The sequence below is a fragment of the Thrips palmi genome, unplaced genomic scaffold (assembly GCF_012932325.1).
Source record: "Thrips palmi isolate BJ-2018 unplaced genomic scaffold, TpBJ-2018v1 HiC_scaffold_6, whole genome shotgun sequence".
NCBI classification, from domain to species: domain Eukaryota; kingdom Metazoa; phylum Arthropoda; class Insecta; order Thysanoptera; family Thripidae; genus Thrips; species Thrips palmi.
Window position 1 is genome coordinate 7266223 of NW_023144633.1, and position 21029 is coordinate 7287251.

The window sequence follows — 21029 nt, forward strand, 5'->3', positions numbered from 1 at the left end:
GCTGGGCGCTAAAAGCTGGGCGCTAAAAGCTGGGCGCTGACTAGGCGCTGGGCAGGCGCTAAAAGTAGGCGCTAGAAGCTAGGCGCTAGAAGCTAGGCGCTAGAAGCTAGGCGCTAGAAGCTAGGCGCTAGAAGCTAGGCGCTAGAAGCTAGGCGCTAGAAGCTAGGCGCTAGAAGCTAGGCGCTAGAAGCAAGGTGCTAGTAGCTAGAAGCTAAGCGCTAGTAGCTAGGCGCTACAGCTGACGCTAGTACCGAGGCCTTGCCGGCCCTCGGGGTTGGGGTTGGGGGTCCAGGTCCTGCAATGGGCCAGGCCTCGGCCTCGGCCCGGCCGTTTGATCTCGCAAGCCCTTTGAGGTACTTTTACCGGCCGCACCTGTCTGCGAGGCGTTGGCCGAGGCCGTGCCAGGCAGTGTGCCAGGCCGTGCGGTGCCGAGGCCCACACAACAGGGTATTAATACACGTCGCAATATCGCCATGTCATACAACCGGAGATTTCTTTATTTCAGCACTGGCACTGGGGAAGGGGGCGGGGGCGGCGCGGGCTTAGATCTCTCGCAATTTGTGCCCGGGCTAGCTGTACCCCGGCCGCCGCCGCCCCCCGCGCCCCCCGGTCTGCTTGCGTTGGTTGGATTCATTTCAGTCGGTCGGAGGCTCGGGGGGGCTGGGGGCGGAAAAGAGGGGAAGGAAGGAAAGAGCGAGAGGGAGGGGGAAAGAGGGGGAGGGAGGGGGGAGAGGGGGGGGAGAGAGAGAGAGAGAGAGAGAGAGAGAGAGGGAGAGAGAGAGAGAGAGAGAGAGAGAGAAGGCAGGCATGCATACCCGGGCTTGTGGAGCAGCGTGCCAGGACCCTGTAAACCCGGCGGCCACCTTGTAAAAAGCAGTGCCCCCTTCCCCGCGGGGCACATCAGAAAAAAGAGGGAAAAAAAAAAGGGAAAAGGAGGTGAAAACGGGGCGATAAATCCGAGGGAGTCACTTTTCTGGTGCCGAGAGTGGCGTTGCGGTAAGATTATTGAGTAGGCTACTTTTTTAGAAACGTGTTCATAGTCGTCATCGTCATGAACGGAGACGGGGGTGACGATTCGCCCGGGCAGAACGTGCCTCCGCTGAGGTGAGGCTGCCCCGGACCGCGCAGCGAACTACAACGCGCCATCATCGACACCGGGTAGGAAAGCAAAAATCTCCGTTTCCCGCACCTCGCTTCGAAAACCCTGCCACCTTATTTTTCGACCACACCGATGCCCAGCATTTTACAAACCAATTAGAAAGACGGGGATCAAACGAAGAAAGCGGGGCGCAGACCGGGAGGCCCCGACCTGCACCACCACGGCCAGCGGGCCAGCACGAGAGCGTACACTCCCCGACAAAACGGTTTCGGGCCTCGGTCCCACTGGTAGAACCGAGCGTATTTTAACGCATTGCTTCAAACGTAGTGGTGGCTGCGCTTGGCTTCAAGCGTAATACTCCATTCCGATCTTCATCCGTCAATCTAAACGGGAGAATTTCTTCACTACGCTTGACTTCAAGCGTAAAGTCTTCAAGCGAAGTTGTACACTTGACTCGGTTTTACCAGTGCCGCAGAGTCTTCCTTCGCCACACTCCCAGCAGCCTACGAGGACCCTGCGAGCTACACTCTCGCCGAGTGGGGGTGAAAGAGAGTTACACCGACACCGCGAGGTACACTCTAAGCCAACACCCTGTACCTGTACACACAGCGCGCAGCCCGGCGCAGCCCGCAGCCCCGGCACAGGTCTGTGTGTCTGTGAGTCTATCTGTCTGTCTGTGTGTCTGCCTGTGAGTCAGTGTGTCTGACTGTGCGTCCGCCCCCACCCCCTCTTCTTTCCGTTTGCTTTCTTCTGGAACACTCTGTTCGCCGCCCCGCCGGGCCGAGCCAAACCCACCCCTCATCCACCCTTCACCCCCAGGCCCCCGGGCCCCCGGGCCGCGGCCCCCTCCCCCTCCCCTTCCCCCTCGCGTGCCCTCCTCTGTGCGAGTGCACTGCCATCTCCCCTTTGTGTTCACCTCCTCCACTCCTCCACGATCGTTCTTACTTACTGGCACGAATTAGTTACACGCAGAAAAGAGTGCGTGCGAAAATGAAAACAAGCCTGGAACTGTGGAACGCCGAGAAAATTTGGGCTGAGAGACAGGACTTCAGCGGGAGACAGTGTGGGTCCGGGCAACAGACGAACGGGTAGATCGGAAGAGCCGGTCGGAAAAGGGTTGGTTAGGAAAGCGCCGGTCGAGAAAGCAACGCACAGTGGGCCAGAAAGCCGGTGAAGGCGGCCAAAACTCTACACGCGTTTTGAGCTCCACAGTCGCCAAACAGGACTCGAAGGAAACGTGTGACCCCACCAATGGACTCCTCGTTCAGAGAGCAATCCATTGGTGGGGACACAAGATCGGTTCGAGTCATATTTAGCGACTCTGGAGCTCAGAACGCGTCCGGGATTTTGACCGCCTCCGCTGGTCTTCTGGCCCACTGTGCAACGGGCGGGAAAGGTCGGAAAACGGCGCTCCCTCCGATCACAGCTGCACAGCGCGGTGTTCAATCTTTCAAAAGGCCCCGCGCCGTCCTCGCCGTCCTCGCCGTCCCACTCGGCCCGCAAAGTGACGACGGGACGTTGCGAAATGAGAATAAAACGAAAAGCGCTCGCGAGGCGCCAAGGAAAACCGCCGCTGCGACGCCGCACCGCCGCCGTTGCACAGTGGGCCAGAAGACCGGTGGAGGCGGCCAAAACTCTAGACGCGTTTTGAGCTCCAGAGTCGCTAAGCAGAACTCGAATCGAACGAGTGACCCCACCAATGGATTCCTCGTTCGGAGAGCAATCCATTGGTGGGGCCACACGTTCGGTTCGAGGCCTGTTTAGCGACTCTGGAGCTCAAAACGCGTCTAGAGTTTTGGCCGCCTCCACCGGTCTTCTGGCCCACTGTGCGTTGTCGTTCGTCCGAGTTTTCGGTTGAAACGGGTGTCGACAAAAAAGCAGCGCGTCGAGAAGTTGTTCCTTTTGCTTCGCTCCGTCCGCGTTAGCTGGAGGCAGCTTCGCAACGGGTTCGAGACTCCGCGTTTCGACAGAATGAAAACACGCAGCGCCGCGCGAATCGAAAGCCATTCACTCGGACTTGGTCTCACCGAATTAGCGGCACATCTTCGCCCTGCCTCTCTCACACTCATGGGGCGTACCGTGAGAGTGCGAGAGAGAGAGAGAGAGAGAGAGAGAGAGAGAGAGAGAGAGAGAGAGAGAGAGAGAGAGACGGAAGGGTGCGGCATCGGCCTCCTGGCGAGCAACAAGCGCTGCTCCGTGCGGCGTGCCTCAGTGGGCCAGAAGACCGGTGGAGGCGGCCAAAACTCTAGACGCGTTTTGAGCTCCAGAGTCGCTAAGCAGAACTCGAATCGAACGTGTGACCCCACCAATGGATTCCTCGTTCGGAGAGCAGGCCATTGGTGGGGTCACACGTTCGGTTCGAGTCCCCTTTAGCGACTCTGGAGATCAAAAGGCGTCTGGGACTTCGCGCGCCTCCAACGGGCTTCTGGCCCACTGTGCGTGCGGGCCACCGTGCTGAACTTGAACCTCCAAAAACGTGAACCCACTGCGCTTTTGTTTTTGTTTGTGTTTACGTTTTTTAGTTGCCTCCTGCACGCGCGAGGCACGCAGGCACTGGGCGCTGCCCGCCCTTCTGCTTACACTAACTAAAAGAGAGTATTTTTCCTATCGATCAGGTCTCGGGGAGCCCGGGGGGAAGGGCGCGGGGAGGGGGCTGTAGCGCGCAAGGACTGCTGCGAGTTCGCTTCTAATTCATTTTCTCTTAATTAGAAACAGGGCTTCGCAGCTTCGACAGGAGCGGGGGCCGAGCGGCAGGCGGCAGCGGAAAGGGGGAGGGGGAGGGGGAGGGGAGGGGGTCCCTAAACACCTCCCGCCCTCCCCGCCCGGCCCCGTCCGGCCCCTACCCCCCGCGTTTGCAGGACCGTTGCAAAGGGCGAGAGGGAGACGCACCAAAAAGGACTCTGCGCAAATTAAAAGGCAAATCAAACTGGGACATTTATTTGCCAAAGGGCCAAAGGGGCAGGCTGGCTGCGCGCTCGGCATCGGCCGGCCGGCGCACAGTGGACCAGAAGACCGGTGGAGGCGGTCAAAATCCCGGACGCGTTTTCGAGCTCCAGAGTCGCTGAAAGGGACTCGAGCCGAACGTGTGACCCCACCGATGGATTGCTCTCCGAACGAGGAGTCCATTGGTGGGGTCACACGTTCGGTTCGAGTCCTGTTTAGTGACTCTGGAGCTCAAAACGCGTCTAGACTTTTGGCCGCCTCCACCTGTGCTGCCTTGCGTCTCGCGACCGCCATAACGCGCTGCCGACCAAGAAAACACCCTCCAACACGCCACCTTTCATTCGGATACCACCGGCAGTCACTTTAATTAAAATGGTCCATTTTCAAAAAGGCGCCATTATACCGCGAGCCCTACTCTCTAATGTCGATGCAGATTCAAAGCAAACATTGCAGAGTTGCCGCCAAAACAGGGGGCCGCGTGGTGGCGGTGGCAACTTGCGTTATTTCCAATACAGCAGGTGGTGTCCCCGTTTCGAAATGGCGGCCCCATTGCGACTCGTCTCTGTTCGAAAGAGACCGACGCCGGTCTTACGGCACCGACCCCCCCCCCCCTAACCTTATCAATACGGCACCCAATTAATTGGAATGATTGCTCCTCCAAGAGTACACCTTTCGGCGTGTGCATGCTTTCAAGGACGCTGGGAGGGGAGGGGGGGGAGGGAGTGAGGGGAGTGACGGCAAGAGGGGAGGGGAGAGACCTGTCACACACCCTGCTGCCACACAGCCTCCCTGGAGGATACCGCCTAAGTGGGTTACGTAATTTAAAGATAATCCCTCCAGGGATTAGCAGTCCTTCCATCTCCCCCCCCCCTCTCGGCCTCTCACTCTTGCTCTTGAAGAGCGGTGGAAGAGCGAGGGGGGCGGTGGAAAGGGGTGGTCAAGCAATCAGTGTAAATGAACGGAGGGAGAGAGAGACGGGGAGAGAGAGAAAGGGCGCAAACGAAAACAGATAAGAGGGCAGAACAGAGGAGAACATAGATCAAAGCGAAATCGTTCAGGGCCAAGCGAAACAGTGAATGGCAGAAAGACAGGGGGCGGGGGCAGCGGGCCGGCCACTGGCCACTACACTCGCTTCGGCCGCTCGGCAAGCTCGGCGAGCTTTCGGGAAAAACGGGCGGCGCTTCTGCAAAAGCTTTTGCAAAAGCGACGAACGAAGCGGGCAACGACAACCTGCCGAACGGGCTTAAATACACGCCGCAAAGCCCCAAAGCCCCGAAGGCCGGCGGCCTCCCGCCCGCACTAGGATAGTGGCACTAGTGCCTCCGGCCGGCGAAAAAAAAACAAAAACGAAAATAAAAACAAAACCGGACGCACTGGTCGAATAGGCGGCATCAGAGACAGAGACAGCTGAGCCGTCCGGCCTGGAGGCCTGGAGGCCTGCCTGGAGGCCCGCCTGGAGGCCCGCCTGGAGGCCCCTGGAGCCTGCCTGGAGGCCCGCCTGGAGGCCCGCCTGGAGGCCTGCCTGGAGGCCTGCCTGGAGGCCTGCCTGGAGGCCTGCCTGGAGGCCTGCCTGGAGGCCCGCCTGGAGGCCCGCCTGGAGGCCTGCCTGGAGGCCTGCCTGGAGGCCTGCCTGGAGGCCTGCCTGGAGGCCTGCCTGGAGGCCTGCCTGGAGGCCTGCCTGGAGGCCTGCCTGGAGGCCTGCCTGAGGGCCCGCCTGGAGGCCTGCCTGGAGGCCTGCCTGGAGGCCTGCCTGGAGGCCTGCCTGGAGGCCTGCCTGGAGGCCTGCCTGGAGGCCTGCCTGGAGGCCTGCCTGGAGGCCTGCCTGGAGGCCCGCCTGGAGGCCGCCTGGAGGCCGCCTGGATAGACACTGTCCGTCGGCCGGCCCGCCTGGGCGATGGCCGGGGCGATGGCGAGGTGGAGCAGCTTATTTGTAGCGTTCCTGGAAGGGCACACAGTTTGCTCGGGCAGGGCGCGCCACGCCCCGCCACGGTCCGGGTAATGAATTATAAGATAGGCTCAAGCCTGGACCCGACCCCCACCCCCACCCCCCTCACCAACCAACGGGGCCTTCCCTACTACAACTAACACGACCACCACGCTGGTCGGCTGCACCACCTGGAAAAGTGCGATAGTGTGTGTGTGTGTGTGTCAAGCAGCATCCTGAGCAAACGTTGACCACCAAACACGATAGCGCGTTGGTAAAGCAGCCCCCGAGGTATCGATTCCCGTACAGGCCGTACTGGGCGGTACGCTGGGCGGTACACTGGGTACAGGCGCCACCAGAAGCAGCTAGCTAACACGGGAGGCCCTCAGCAAACTCACCCGGAGCGGGGTGGTGGTGGTGGTGCCGGGGTAAGAAAAACATTTTTCAATCGCGGCGCGAACCTCGAACCTCGGGCTCGCCGGGCGGCGCTCGAGCACGGCTCAAGTATGGCAGAGGGCTCGAGACGTCTGGCCCACTGTGCGCCGGGCCGTCTGACAATCGCACTCAGCCAGATTCGACATGCACGGCGCCCCGCGACGCCCCGCGACGCCCTTCGCGGGGGCACTGGAGGTAAAAAAAAACCCCCTTCCCGACACCGGTGCCCCCGGGGAGGCCCAGGGCCCAGCGACGTGCCAAACCCGGGCATCTGGGGAGGGGGTACCCCGGGGGCTCCCAGGCGTACCGCAGAGCTAGCTGGGGTTACCCTGGGCGACCGCAGGGGTACCCCAGGGCGACCGCGAGGGCGTACTGTGGAGACACAGCGCTGGGGCGTACCACGAGGGCGTACCGCGAGGGCGTACCGCGAGGGCGTACCGCGAGGGCGTACCGCGAGGGTGTACCGTTAGGGCGTTCTGCTAGGGCGAGGGCGTACCGCTAGGACGTACCACCATGGCAAACAGCTAGGGCGCACTTCACGAAACCGCAAACCGCTGAATGGGAACTTTTCTTTTCTGTTTGAAAGACGAAATAATGGATGACGAATACACGTTTCGGTGTGCAGTTACATCTTTTTGAGATGCTCCTGCCCGCAACAGCGCCACCAGGGTGTACCACACAGGGTTGTACCAGCAAAGGGCGTACCGTACCATCCAGGCGTACCATGAGGGCGGCCCGGCCCCGCCCCGCCCCGCCCGCACTCGAGCTGCCGCCGCCAGCAACAGAGCGCATGGTCTCAAAGAAAAAATCCATAAAAATTAGAGCCTTGCTCTGCGCTCTGCCACTGGCTATGCCGGCTATGCCGTCCTCCACCTCCCTCCCTCCCTCCCTCCCATCCGTCCCGCCACCACCACCCCAAATTTATCCATCCCTCTCTCTCCCTCCCTGTGCCCTCAAGCCATCTCCCAACCACCCCCATCTATTCCCACAACATCCAACCCCTAAAAGCCCTCCCCGCGCACCCCGCATTCAACCCCCACTTTTTCATCTGCGACCACCCCCTCCCCTCCCCTCGCACTTCCCTCCGCGAATACCCAACCTAACCTTTACGTCAGCCTTCAGAGCTGGCTGGCGCGCTCTCTCTTTCTCCGTCTCTCTTTCCCTCTCTCTCACTCGCCCGCTCTCATTCCCTCCTGCCGCCCCGCCGCGCCCCGCCCCGCCCCTCTCTGCCACCCCCAGCCACCCCGTCTCTCCGTCCGCCCCGCTACTCCCTCCCTCATCACTACCGCTGCAGCCACAGCCCTACTTTGCTCGTAGCTTGACGTAAAAATTCTACCCGGTCGGGCTGCACGGAGAGAGAGGGGAAGGGGGAGGGAGGGGGCTGTTCACACCGCCCCCGCGCCGCTCGCCCAGCGCTCTCTCTGCAGCAAGGGCGACGCGAAACGCAACAGTGAATCTAGCCATCGTCTCCGCTGTCCGCAAACTTTACACCTTACTAACGGGGAGCGACACACACGGGGGCACACACACACGCACGCACACATGCTCACACACTCGCCATTTACAACCCTACCGCGAAATAAAGTGCAGTTAAAAGCGGCGCTCAGGTTTCGCATTCTTTTTAAATACGCGAAGGGTCTACACTGTTAAATACCCAGAATCAAAGTGCAGTGTCTTACAAGAATAAACTGCCGGTTGTTTTCTTTTAAAAACAACGTCAGTTTTGCAAAAAAAAAGATGTTTACCTGCGCAGAGGAAAGCAAAAAGTTTCTTGTTTCCGAACAAAAAAAAAGGGGTTCTGTTAGTTCTTGGCAACAACTCTCCCCTTTCCATCTCCTTCATAATTTTGCAGACACCGTTCTCTGACGTTTTCAAACTGTGCGAATTCCCAACCCCGCAACCCACCCCCCGACGGCGCGCCGCGCGCCCGCAGAGAGCAGGGTAGGCCTGCCCGTGGCGCGGCCATGCGCGGCGCGTTGCCTACCCGCCGGGCGGTACCCTTGCCGGCCTTGCAGGCCTTGCAGCACACTGATTCCGAGAGTCGTTTTCGTCGCTCTGTCTCTCCCGCACCCATGAGGGACGCCCCGCGAGTGCGAGAGAGACAGGGCGACGAGAACGACTCTCGGAATCAGTCTGCCGGCAGCCATGCCCGGCCGGCCAGAAGCCAGAAGGCGAGGGAAAGAAAACAAAACCCCGAAGGTCCGAGAGGTGAACGACAACGACAACACAATTATGCTGCACGCGGGTAGCGAGGGACGGGTGCCTTCCACGTTTGACTTGCGATCGGCGGGGAGAGGGAGAGGGAGAGGGAGGGGGGAGAGAGAGAGAGAGAGAGAGAGAGAGAGAGAGAGAGAGAGAGAGAGAGAGAGAGAGAGAGAGAGCAGGGTCATAAGTGGCGAAAGAAGCGCAGTGCAGAGGTACACTCTCGGGTACGCTGGCGCACGAAAAAGTCTTAGGCGAGCCTCTCAAAAAAGGAAAAAGAAGGTTTCACAAACGCTCTCTCCTCTCCCCCCCCCTCTCTCTCTCTCTCTCTCTCTCTCTCTCTCTCTCTCTCTCTCTCTCTCTCTCTCTCTCGTCCACACTCACACACCACGAGAAAATCACACTCGAATGAATGTATTAGTGTGGTTGGGCGTCCAGAGCGTGCGAACAATTGTTGCACTACATCCATAACGTCACGTGGACCAAAAAAATGAAGATTTAAAAAGGGATGACAACTGTGTGTGGGGGGGGGGAGAGGGAAGCATGTATAATGCATGGCGATGCATCGAATGCACGCGACGAGGCATTAACGCACTCTGTCGAGCACGGTGGGCGCAATTCCGAACAGTGCCTTCGTCGCTCTGTCTCTCTCGCACTCGCGGCGCGTCCCGTTGGGTACCGTCTGGGTGCGAGAGAGACAGAGCGACGAAAGCGCTGTTCTGTTCGGAATGAGCCTGCTGGAGGCTGCGGGGCGCAGGGAGTCCACGGACTTGATGGCCGGTCACACTGAATGGACCACATCACACAGTGTGACACAGTGTGCAGGGCGGGGCCGCCGGGGCCGAGGGGTGGGGGTAATAACTCCCAGTGGCGGGGCAGCGGGGCGGCGGGGGGCTCCCCAGAGCAGCGCCAAGAGAAGAAAAGTGAAACTAGAAAAGAGTTCCTCGTCAAGCCGAAATAAAAATAAATTGCACAGAGAGGGCGTTATAATTAATTCGCTTAGGTCCTAACAGGTGCGACCGAGAGAGAGGGAGGGAGAGGGAGAGAAGGCCCCTGACGCCGGTGTTCCGCGAGGCAGACAGAGACAAAAGTCGAGCAGCGCCAGCAGCGCCCAAGCAGCCACACTGTGAGACGAACTGACCTTACAAAAGGCGAAAGAAGTGGGCCGAAACTTGAAAAACTTTTCTACAACTTTTCTCCCTATTGATCGAGTGGTCAGGGCGAGGCGGTGTGTCGGGCCGGGGGGAGGGGAGGGAGGGGAGGGGTGCGGTAAGGGTGAGAAAACCGAGGGAGGGGAGGGGAGGGGGCGCGGCGCCGCTGTACAAACTGGGGCTGATTGCGCCGAAACTAGTGCGGGCAGGGCAGGGCGGCGGCAGTAATGCAATGAGTGCGAGAGAGAGGGAGGGAGCGGCATCATCCGGCCTCATCTCGGGAACAAGAGAGACGGAACTAGTCAAACGTCCGTCACAGGGCCACACACGCGACCAATTTTTCCAGAGGCGTCTCAGACTCTCGACCAAGAAGCGCGCTCTCCGCATTAGGAGTCGTCTGCATGTTTCATCGGCCCGTTCCATAGCTCTGTCCTCGTCACTTCTTGCGGACAGTCAATGAGTGCGAGAGAGGGAGAGAGAGAGGGAGAGAGAGAGAGCGAGAGAGAGGCGAGAGAGAGAGAGAGAGAGAGAGAGAGAGAGAGAGAGAGAGAGAGAGAGAGAGAGAGAGAGAGAAGGCGTCACGTGATGAGTGGACGACCCCTGGGCGCCAAGCTCGCGCTTCTTTCCCTAGCCAGACCGCGCACTCGCACTCAGCGACCAGCAGACTGATTCCGAGAGTCGTTTTCGTCGCTCTGTCTCTCTCGCACTCATGGGGCGTTCCGCATAGGTGCGACAGAGACAGGGCGACGAAAGCGACTCTCGGAATCAGTCTACAGCGTCGTTGCTGCCATGGGCCGCTAACCACTACACGGTGCTGCCCACTGTAGGGCTCTACCTGGTGCCAGTGTCGTGTCCGAGCCGGCAGCCTGCGCCTTTGTCCAACGCGCGCATTTTCCACTGCCACTCCACTCGCCACACCTGGGGGAGTGATGGGGTGGGGAGTGTGACTCGGGGGAGTGGGAACCCTCAAAGACATATCCCGAATGCCGGCGGGCGGGGCGGGGCGGGGCGGGGAGGGACGAAGGAAAGTAGTGCAAATGTGCGGGGGAAAAAGCGCCTCGCAAGTACCTCCTTGAATTAGAATGTACCCCGCCCCCTCCCCGCCCCTCACCCTGTTTGCTCCAGCCCTGCTCTCCCGCTCTCTTTGCTCCCCTTTTGCTTCCCACTCCCCAATCTCCCTCCCTGCCTCCCCCTGCCTCCCCCGGCCTCCCCGCCTGCACGGCGCAAATCCCTTTCCACAGTACAGACGCCGCTGCTGCCGCTGCCGCTGTGGCGGTGGTAGTGGCAGGGGCTGCAGGCACCGCCAGGCAACGCTGTGAGCTTCAATGCGTGCCCGCCCCCGCCCCCGCCCCCCCGCCGCCCCCACCCACGCCGCAGCGGCGCAGCCCCTCCACCGCCCCGCCCCCACCCCTATTCTTTTTACATGAATGCACAAAAATCTAAGTCAAATTCCAAACCTAATGAACGTGCCTTTGCAGGCGGGGTGGGCGGGGGTGGGCGGGGCAGGGGGAGTGGGCGAGGAGGGCGAGGGGCTGGTGGCGCTCTGCTCTCTACACTCCACCCCAACCCCCGGGCCGAGCCGAGCCGGCCAAGCCGCCCCCGCCCCTCCCCCGGCGTGCCTGCCCGCCCCAGCCCGCCCCTCGCCCCTCCCCACGGCTGCTGGGGCCGCTTCTTTATCACGGACGGAGCCAGCAAAAATGCGCGACGCCGGAAAGGAACGGGACCAATAAAACAGCTACTTTTCACCCGACTTGAAATGCGGTTAACTCGTCGGCCTACCGAGAACCCCGAACCGCGAACCACGAGCACTTCCACCTGCTGAGGCTGGTCGCACTTCGGGTACAAGTTCTTTGGCTACTCGCCTGGAAACCACCCCAGACAGGGAGCGGAATGAAACGCCGGGTTCAGGAGCGCCTAAAAAAGCGACAACTTTCGGGGAAGTTTTGGCGAATTTCGGGGGAAAAAAATATGTAGGTTACTCACAATGATGATGTCGAGATTCGGTGTCAGGTGGTCTGGTAACGTTCGCTTCTGGACCTCTTCCTCAGTCATGCCGTTGAAGCGGTCATGCTTCTTACGCTCCTTGAAGTGGCCAACCTTTTCGTCTTTGCCAGCCACCACATTGTAGAACTGTCCGTCCATGCTGGAACAGAGGGAGAATCTGCAATTATGAACAATGAAGTTGGGTTGAAAAGCTTTACCGGGAAAAACTAATGTGCAGCACAAAAGGTTAAACTTTTAAAAAGCTTTTGAATATTTGTAGCAATTGTATCTCTGCATCAAGATGGGTTAAAATATAAATTGTATATGTATATTGTAATTGTATATTCATGATTGCTACTTCAATAAATGATTCTGAATTCAAGTAAGGGACAAAGATTACAGCAAACATGCAGGGAAGAAATAAATAGTTTAATCTATAACACTGACTGAATGTTTTGATCCTACTTCAATTCATAGTTGATTGAGATCACTTACCCCTCCTCTCCTGGACGTATTTTCTTTTTGCGGCCTCTTTTCTTTGGCATTGGTGGGAACGTCCCACCACACTGGGACTGGGGCGGAATCATAGATTGCACTGGGGCAGAGGGGCATGTCGGCTGAGACAGAACTGACATTCCAGTGTCAGGCCCGCACCCTAAGCTTCCACCACCCATGCTCACATCCTCACTAAAACTGTATGGGTCTACACCAGGTCCACTCATATTGTTGCACTTCATTCCGAAACCACTCCCACTACTTTGATAGTCGATGAATTTATTCTCCTTTCCGGACTGCTGCATATCACTCGGATAATCCATGAACTTGTGTTCTTTCGAGGCCTGGGACAGCTCCGCAGCCGCTTGGTAGTAAGCCTTTGACTCCGATTTGACTTGCCGAAGATGGTCCATTTCCGAAATTGAGTGTCCCATGGAGTGGGAGTGGCTATGAAAGTCTTTTCCCATCCCTCTTGAGTCCAGGTCTCCACATGTCTCATAGCCATCATCATGTGATTCTTGTTTCATAGTATCATATGATGACAGGCTCAGCCTGAAAACAGAAACAAAATAATATTGTAAATACATGAGTTAAACCGAACAAGACAATTACATCAACATGGCCAAAGATCCAAAGAATTCACGAGAAAAACCATTATTGTGAATGATGGAAGATAGTAACTCTTAATATTAATAACCTTGAAATTTAAAACAGTCCTAAGCAAGATTTGACTCAAATGTGAGGAATGTGTGAACAGTTTGAAATTTTGTTCAGAACGAACTATTAATAGATGACAATGATATACGATGGTACAAATGCTGGCGTTATTTTAAAATGATTGGCCACGGCGTCAAATAAAGTATTAACATTTCCAGAGAACAGAAAACTAAAAGAGGCAGTGCACGCAGCGACGCTTCCGTACCTGAACGCATTTCTCCTTATCCCGTTTAACCTCTACAAATAACCGTTTAACAAAGTATATCCAGTTCAAGCGTGCGTGTAGCACCTTCGAATCTAATAATGTCAATTGATCTTTACGATACAATGTTAAAATCAACGATAACAACAAAGGCGCTAGGTTAGACGCGTGAGTCCGAGGTAGTCCTTGAGCAGAAGCAGCCTAGCAGAACACTGTTTGTTTACAACACAGGAAGCGCCGCCGCATCTTCTGCTAATGATACCAACACAGATGATTCATGCCCGTACATTTTTATTAAGGCGTGACAGCCGATTTCCGACGACAGTTCAGAATCCACTGCACTGGCATTTCACATATCTTCATGAAACAACTCCGTAGCTTACTCAAAAATCCACATTCAACGAAATTTTCTCGAATTCACTTCGCCACATGACTTGCCACTCACTGTTTGGGACTCAGTTTTCCCGGCTCGAGTCGGGCCTCAGCCGTTGTCTTACGTAGCGACGCAGACTCTGGGAATAAGGCGGCTACCTTCATGAGAACAACACAAAATTCTCCTCTTTCTTTCACGGGGAGCCCATCTTTTAACAGCCGCAAAGATACTGAAGGAAAGCCCGTCCGCCGTCGGGCACGCCACTCGACGCACGCCGATACATTTCCACGTCAAAACACACCGCGCTCTCCCCGCTCCACACACAAATAACGCGAGCCGAGCCTCACCCTCTGACCTTAGGCCGTGCGCAGGGAGATTGAGCTGTTTTGTGATTGGACATCTATGGTCCGTCCCTAAAAATCAATAGCTCCGGTCCGAGAGCCATTTTTGCAGTGCGCAAACGCAAAGAATCCTACTGGCTCATTCTTTCGTTTCGTCGCAAGATTCCGCGGTGGAATTCCACTTCCACCCACAACGGAATCAGTTCCATGCGTCAAGTTAGCGCGAAACGACTGTCAAAATTTGGCATTTTCTCCAAAATGCAGTGCGTAGCCTCTGGACGGACTGTAGACGCGATTAAAAACAGTTTTCCTCCCAATTTTGTAAAAAAGTAGTTCCAACTTGGACCGGACGCGACCACCTGCCCCTTCCCCAGCGAGGGAAGTTTTCAGAGAGAAGTACAGACGCAGGGATTCAATTTGCGACACGTCAAGAACGGTACATGGAAAAAGCACTTACCGCCAGAAAGGAACTTTTAAAATAAATAACATACTTTGGGTTATGCGAAGAAAAGTAACATGAAGGCACCCTTCCCCGTGACTCAGTGCGGCGCGAAATTCAAACCAACCACAGACTGAGGTTTTTGTTTGTGCTCCGAAGTGCTTTTAAAAGCTCTTTGCTAGGTACTCTGAAGGCTATCATAAAATTGGTATTATAATACGTATGGATAATCACTGACAAATTTGTGGAGGCAAAGAAATGAATGTGTGTGAGAGATAGTTAGATTAGGTTGATGACTTTCCATGGGCACATTAATATAAGAAAAGCACCATATCACAATAATTTTTATTTTGATCGATAGAGAAATCCAGACAGGAACAAGTGCAGACACAAGATAATTTCCGAAAGAAAATTTTTGACAATACACAGTATTGGAAGTGTCACATCTATACACTAACACACACTAAACAATAAATTGAGTTCAAGAAATCACAGCAAATCATACTCTAAGAACCTAAAGTTAAGTGAAAAGTTTCTGCTACAAAATCACTCAATGTCTAGAAATGCAACGCAACAGGAATCAGATTTTATCACAGAAAACGTGTTGAAATACACATTAATAAAAGATACAGGTAGTTGTTATGAGTGTTTTATCAGAGAGGGAGCAAATATCACTGGTTCAGTTTTTCATACCCTACAGGCAATTGCAAATCCGCAGTGATCAGGGTATAAAGAGGAAAAAGTTTATCCTTAATTACAGAACAGTAGCGGATATAATCATTCAATCCATCGCGATCTTGATAATCTGACACATACTGCAACTGCTGCGTGTTTTCAGCTGTACTCGATTCTTTGATATGAGGTAACATGTAATATCTAGAAATATCAGGAGCAAACCTGGCAATGCTCATGCCTTTGTTGATGACTCGCATAAAAAGGTCATCATCTTCCCCACCCCAACCAAAATATCTGTTGGGGAAACCATTTATCATTTGAAATTGAGCTTGAAGCATGGCAACTACTCCACCAAATAAAGTGCCATAAGGCAGATTGTACCTGAAAGTATTAACACTGCTTGACATATGTCTTGGCATATCAGTGCAAGCATAAATGTTTTCTAAACTTTCTGGCAGAAGATCCACATCATGGAAAATGAAACATGGAATCTGTTCTTGTTGAAGAGCCCAAGTATATCCAATATTAAACAAAAGTCCCCGATTGAAAGCTAGTTTAGGACTCTGTTCAACAACATAAATAGAATACTCGATAAATTGAGACTGAAGAAAGCCATGAATATAGTCAATAAATGTAGATAAATGTTTTTTTCTGTTTCTGTAAGGTATAATTAATGCTATTTTATGTTGTGCAATACAATTAGCAGGTTCCCACCTTCCACCTGAACTAATTTCTGACTCTTTAAAGTTAAGGTCCAACAAATACGAACCATGAGAGCTATTCTTTGAGTAGGAAATCATTGGACACAATGGCTTTGTAATATTTTCAGGTGGAGGCACAGTCACTAAATGCCTAAATATATCACTCTTATCAATAAAATCATAGGAAGCAGCAAATCTTCCCGGATGGAATAAAAATACTACAACAACAAATATTAGAAATGCGACCAGTAACGTCCTTGTGAAGCCAGCAAATTTTGTATGCAAAATAACCATGGCTGATTAAGATAACACTTCACCAATAAATCAGGTACAATAGATATGTATTTCTTGCAGTGCTGCGTTAGTTGAGAGACCACTTCAAGGCCTAATGAGCCGCAACTTTGATCTGAAACAGAAGAATAGAAAATGTTGACATCGGTACAAAGAAAGAAACCAGGTGGATCTTCAAAATACTGATTGTATTGAATTGTATTTTATTGGCTATAAATTAGCTATTGTTTGGTTCCAAGAACTTATCAAACAACTCATCAATGACAAGGGTCTTTGAAGTAACAATGAATCATGCTAACAGAAAATAAAAACATGCTACCTTGATAATGAAATACATCAAGACTTTGATGGAAAATCTCGAGCTCAGGAACGGCATCAGGTCCTATTTTCTAACTAAAGAAATTGAGCATTTTCAGAGGAATCGTTTGTCTCGTTCTGTATTTTATAAAATACATGTTTGACTGGTTGGTGCTGCTCTGTCAAAAGGGGACAAGAATCGAGGACTGACCAACAGGTCACTGCACTTTGAGCACCGCGGAGTGAGAAGAAAAGGTTTCCAATAAAGATAATGTGGTCTTGTAATGAATTTCTAACGTCTTCACCCGAAGCCGCAACAAAAATTTCGCCAACCCACAATATTATCGAGAGATGCAGCTCGCCATGTCGTTTCTTGCGTCGTCTGCAGGCTGGCCAGTACTCTACAGTACCAACATCAAAAGCAAAAGTACTTCGAATCTTCCATTATGTCGAACCGTTCAAGGATCTTTTGTGAAAAAATAAATAAATTTAAAACTTAGAAAAAATTAAAGTATTTTCTTCACCTTGACTTGCTAACGAGATATTGTCGTCAACTATTTGATTTTCCAGACTAACGTTGGCTAATGATGCAGCAAAACAAAACACGATCGTCACAAAGTACCATTTCAGCTGACGAAGAAGAAGTGCCGAGCGAGCTGAGTCTGTGTTGTTAGGCCAGGCGCAGCGCAGATGACTTGATTAGTTTCCACTTCGCAGTTGTCCTCTCGGCTCTTGCTTTGTCTCACTTTCGACTTAAACTGGCACCGTGAATCTTTTTTCCACCAGCTAAAGTCTGCACGAATTAGCTCATCATGGAAAACAAGAAATCCTTGTTTGTGCTCTTAGCTTGTGCATTGTTTGCGAGCGTTCTCGCCGCAGGTAAGCCTAAATGCATTCCACTGTTCTAACCATTATGCAACTCACCGTCTATGCGTCCCGAAACATTATCCCGGCGCCCTTTGTTGCTTTCCATTCGATCAATCCGCGTTCTGTACGGATTGGCTTTTGACGGCGGCCGCAGTGCCGAGTTGTGTGGGGGGTTGGGTGTCGCTTATGCCATATCCAGCCGACGTCATTTGGAGAAGGGCCGTACTCGCAGCCTAACTTGCGAGCAGTATAATTCTTTGTTGGCGAACGGGTCGCGTTCCAAACCTTGAAATGTGGCCCTTAATGGCGACGTTGGGATTATGGAAATTTCCAGAGCCCACAGGCTGGACATGGAGTGAGTCATTTGGCGAGTCCAAAGTACAGTGGGCCTGGCCTGTGGAGGGCATATCAGCCAGCCTCTGAGCCCTGCATGTTTCATCTTGATTTTGTGAATACTTTCCCCTAAATTTTCCATGAGAAACCATTGTAATACAGTAGCATGTCAAACATTTCTATAATCGTTAGGTATGGTGATGGCCGCTGTATCTAACAATACTCGTTTTCTTTTATTTGCAGAAACTCTCCCCCCTGCTACTGAGGTTCCTCCCCCTACAACCCCTGCAGGGACGACGACCACTCCTGCCACTCCTTCTTCAAGTACTACCGCTCCTTCCTCAACCACCGTACCTCCACCTCCCACTACTTCTACTTCAGCTCCTACAACAACCCCAACTCCTGCTCCCACAACTCCTGCTCCCGCTCCCACAACTCCTGCGCCTACACCCAGTCCCTTCCCTGACAGTCTTCAGAAAGGAAACTGGACCGTCTCTGGTGACAATGTCACGTGTATCCTTGCAGCCATGTCGGTGTCGGCTAAAATAAAGTACCCTGTCCAGGGTGCCAATACGGTACTGTACTTATTGCATATTATTGATGGGTCTTTGAGAGTTGCTGCCCTTCAATTCAAGTATGTCCCACTGTTCTGTTGTAGACTCTCGAAAAGGCAGTGTTTGTCCCATCACTTGCCAAAGCTGAGGGATCTTGTGACCCCACTAGCCAGTGGATCAAGCTCACCTGGGGTAACAACAGTATGCAGGTTGACTTCAAGAAGAATGATACCGCCAAGATGTACTTCATCTCCCAGATTACGTATTCATTATTCGCTGATTCAGCTGTCTTCAAAAACATCTCAACCGATCGTAAGTAAAACTCAACCTGCATATGTAAGTATATAATTGCCACATATTTGACATCAATTTGTGATCCTTGTTTTAGTTGCCAACAAACAATACAACTTTATGAGAGTCAAGCAAGATTACATGGTCAATCTTAACCAGTCTTTCCACTGCACTCGTGAGCAGAATCTAACTCTGACCAATGATGGATCCAAGATCAACGCTGAGCTGTTCCTCAGCAGTGTTCAGCTTCAGGCCTTCCACATTGAAAACACAGCTGTGTTTAGTGCTCGTAAGTACCTGAAGCAATTGCCTGGGGTATGTTAGATTGAAAATTTTTGAAACTAATTTTCCAAAACTGTTTGCAGCTCAATACTGTGAATTGGACACCCCCGACATCGTTCCTATTGCTGTGGGTTGTGCTCTGGCAGCCCTTGTCATTGTAGTTCTTGTTGCTTACCTTGTCGGACGCCGCCGATCTCAAGCTCGTGGATACCTTAGCATGTGAGTTGACGTGCAGTCACATCCATAAATTGGTTTGCAGTTTGTTTTGCAGCCAGTGCGCTTACACCAAGCGTCTTGAATTATATCTATTAGACCATCTTCTGAAGGGTGTGGTGTATTAGCAGCATAAGGCACAGGGCACTCTAAATAAATTTAGGCATGGTTTTGTTTCTAAAAATATGGAGGACAGGGTATATGTATTAATGCTTTGGTTTCTATCTCTTCCTTGTCACTTTTAAATTGAATGTTTGTGTAAACTGTTGATCCAAAGTTTCTAAGACCCTGTGCCTTGAAGCTCATCTAGAGCTGGGGGGCTACAATGATTTTCTATTGTTGTATGTGAAGCAACACCCAAGATTTGTGATGTTCCTAAAATTTATTCAATTATTTCTTGAAGTGTAAGATTACCAGTGGAATTAAGGAATTGGGCAAATTCTTGGGCCATCTGTGATTTTTGTTCTAATCAGCTGTGGCAGTGTGCTCCTATTCAACATAACAATGCTATGAGAAATATATTTCTGAATGTGTGTTCGCAATTGAAGAACATCCTACCACTCAAAGCAGCAAGTAAACCGTTTTAGCAGAATCTCATACTGGGTTTTCTCTTTTCAATGATGTATGTTGTACTGTTGGGTGTAGTTTGATTTGGTGATGACTGTAAATCCTTCCATGCACGCTCTTTGTATTTGGTGATGGCTCGGTAAACTATTAAAAACAATTTATCAGTTTCTTAGCCCCAATGCTATTAGATACACATGTTTTTCAGATTTTTGGACTGATTTTGAAGAGCGTGCTTTGGAAGGATTCGTGCCATCAAGAAGGAGTTTTCCCCCCCCTCTCAATGTTAAATGTCATTCCTTAACCCTTGTGTTACTTCAAAATTAAATCAAACCCAGATGTATACTTGCTTGATGACATCTATTTTGCTTGGAGACCTGGTGTTAGATTATGATTTGTAGTCCATATATGTAGGTCAGTTTCCATTTTAACGTTTTCATCTTCTTTGTAAACCTTTGAGATTCTTCATTAGATAGTTGCTATCACTACTCCAGCAGGATTAGATTGTTAATTTTAAAATTTGTTCCAATTATTAGTATAGGGCAATTATTCTTGCCCTTTGCCATGAATTCGCCATGTGGTGCTTTCCACATAACAATTTCATGTGTTGTATATAATAAATTTCAGATTTAATGGACTGAAGGTATCTTGACTTTGTTTTAAAGTAGCAACTGGGAGATGCATCATTTATCTTATTATATTAGTAGATTTGCTTTTATCATAAAGATGTGTAGAGTTCTCTTGTTTTTATTTTTATAAATGTCCTTGTAGTTGTAGGGGGGTGTATCTTGCTGGTAGCCTCAACTTTTGCAAAGGCTGCCTACAGAGTGTCTGTGTGTAACAGTTTCCGGCTGTGAAAGGACCTTCTTTGGAAAGTTTAAATGACAGTTTCTCATTGTAATCTTACTGTACAAAATGTAATACCGATACTTCGGATCTAATAAATATTTGATGTCAGTATATCACTGTTAGTCTTTAGTGTTGGCCCCTTCCACTAATTTTTAACTATTGGGTTCAAAAGCTAGCTAGTGAGAAGCAGTGTCACCTCTCGGATGTGCTAGGGCCTATGAAGCCAAATTTTATTCTTGAAACAGATTACTATCCTTAAATAAGGCCTTACGAAAATTTTCTGGATTTCATTTTTACATATTTGGAATTAAGGTTGTCTGAGAAGGAAATTTGAGAAGTGGATGATAGGCTCCAAAAACCCAGTGCAACCAATTTCAAGTTCCTGAGGTGGCCCCACACAGTAGGCCAGAAGGCACAGCTTTTGCTTTAAACCCCACTGGCTCAGTGCACGCATCTTAAATACAGTACTTGCTTGTAGCTTGCGGTCAAAAAAATTAATTTCCAACCTGGAGGTGCGGGGTATCGATCCCCGTACTTCTCGCATGCTAAGCGAGCGCTCTACCATCTGAGCTACACCCCCTCACGGACAGTGCTCGCTTCCTCGCTTGTCTGGCGTTGAAGCCCGGTCTCCCAGCTGAACCGCTCCGCTGCCGTGTCTGCCGCTGAGTCGGAGTGGAGAGGGGGAAAGGGAGGGGGGAGGGGGAGCCCACGGCGGCGTCTAGTCATCAAGACAGCGATGCCATGTTTTCGGCTCACTCTAGGCCAAGGTAGGAAACTTGTATTCGGCACCCAAGTCCCACATTTTTCA

General features: G+C 52.2%; 3 protein-coding genes and 1 non-coding gene across 5 annotated transcripts in view; 1 reads left to right on the forward strand and 3 right to left on the reverse strand.

Moving 5' to 3' along the window:
* LOC117651747 overlaps positions 1–13688 on the reverse strand; it is a 32836-nt gene extending 19148 nt beyond the window's left edge. Inside the window, 3 exon segments of the mRNA XM_034396057.1 lie at positions 11738–11897; positions 12233–12784; positions 13597–13688. Of these exon segments, the coding sequence (XP_034251948.1) occupies positions 11738–11897; positions 12233–12784; positions 13597–13688 (804 nt within the window).
* A 942-nt stretch (positions 13689–14630) lies between these two features.
* Positions 14631–16691, reverse strand: LOC117651749 (beta-1,4-galactosyltransferase 1-like). 2 transcript variants are annotated; one of them, XM_034396061.1, is made up of 2 exons: positions 16606–16691; positions 14631–16086 (listed from the first exon to the last, which is right to left on the reverse strand). In XM_034396061.1, the coding sequence occupies exon 2, from the start codon at positions 15972–15974 to the stop codon at positions 14976–14978; it is 999 nt and encodes a 332-aa protein (XP_034251952.1). In that variant the 5' UTR covers positions 15975–16086; positions 16606–16691; the 3' UTR covers positions 14631–14975. The 2 variants fall into 2 exon arrangements, with proteins under 2 accessions (XP_034251952.1, XP_034251951.1); XM_034396060.1 differs by having other exon boundaries at positions 16291–16670.
* Positions 16692–16897: 206 nt separating this feature from the next.
* LOC117651750 (lysosome-associated membrane glycoprotein 1-like) lies at positions 16898–20329 on the forward strand. The gene is made up of 5 exons (XM_034396063.1): positions 16898–17147; positions 17712–18043; positions 18127–18334; positions 18411–18602; positions 18679–20329. The coding sequence occupies exons 1-5, from the start codon at positions 17081–17083 to the stop codon at positions 18816–18818; spliced, it is 939 nt and encodes a 312-aa protein (XP_034251954.1). The 5' UTR covers positions 16898–17080; the 3' UTR covers positions 18819–20329.
* Positions 20330–20728: 399 nt separating this feature from the next.
* Positions 20729–20801, reverse strand: Trnaa-agc. Its single transcript has one exon. It is a non-coding gene; the product is annotated as a tRNA-Ala (tRNA).
* Positions 20802–21029: the final 228 nt, after the last annotated feature.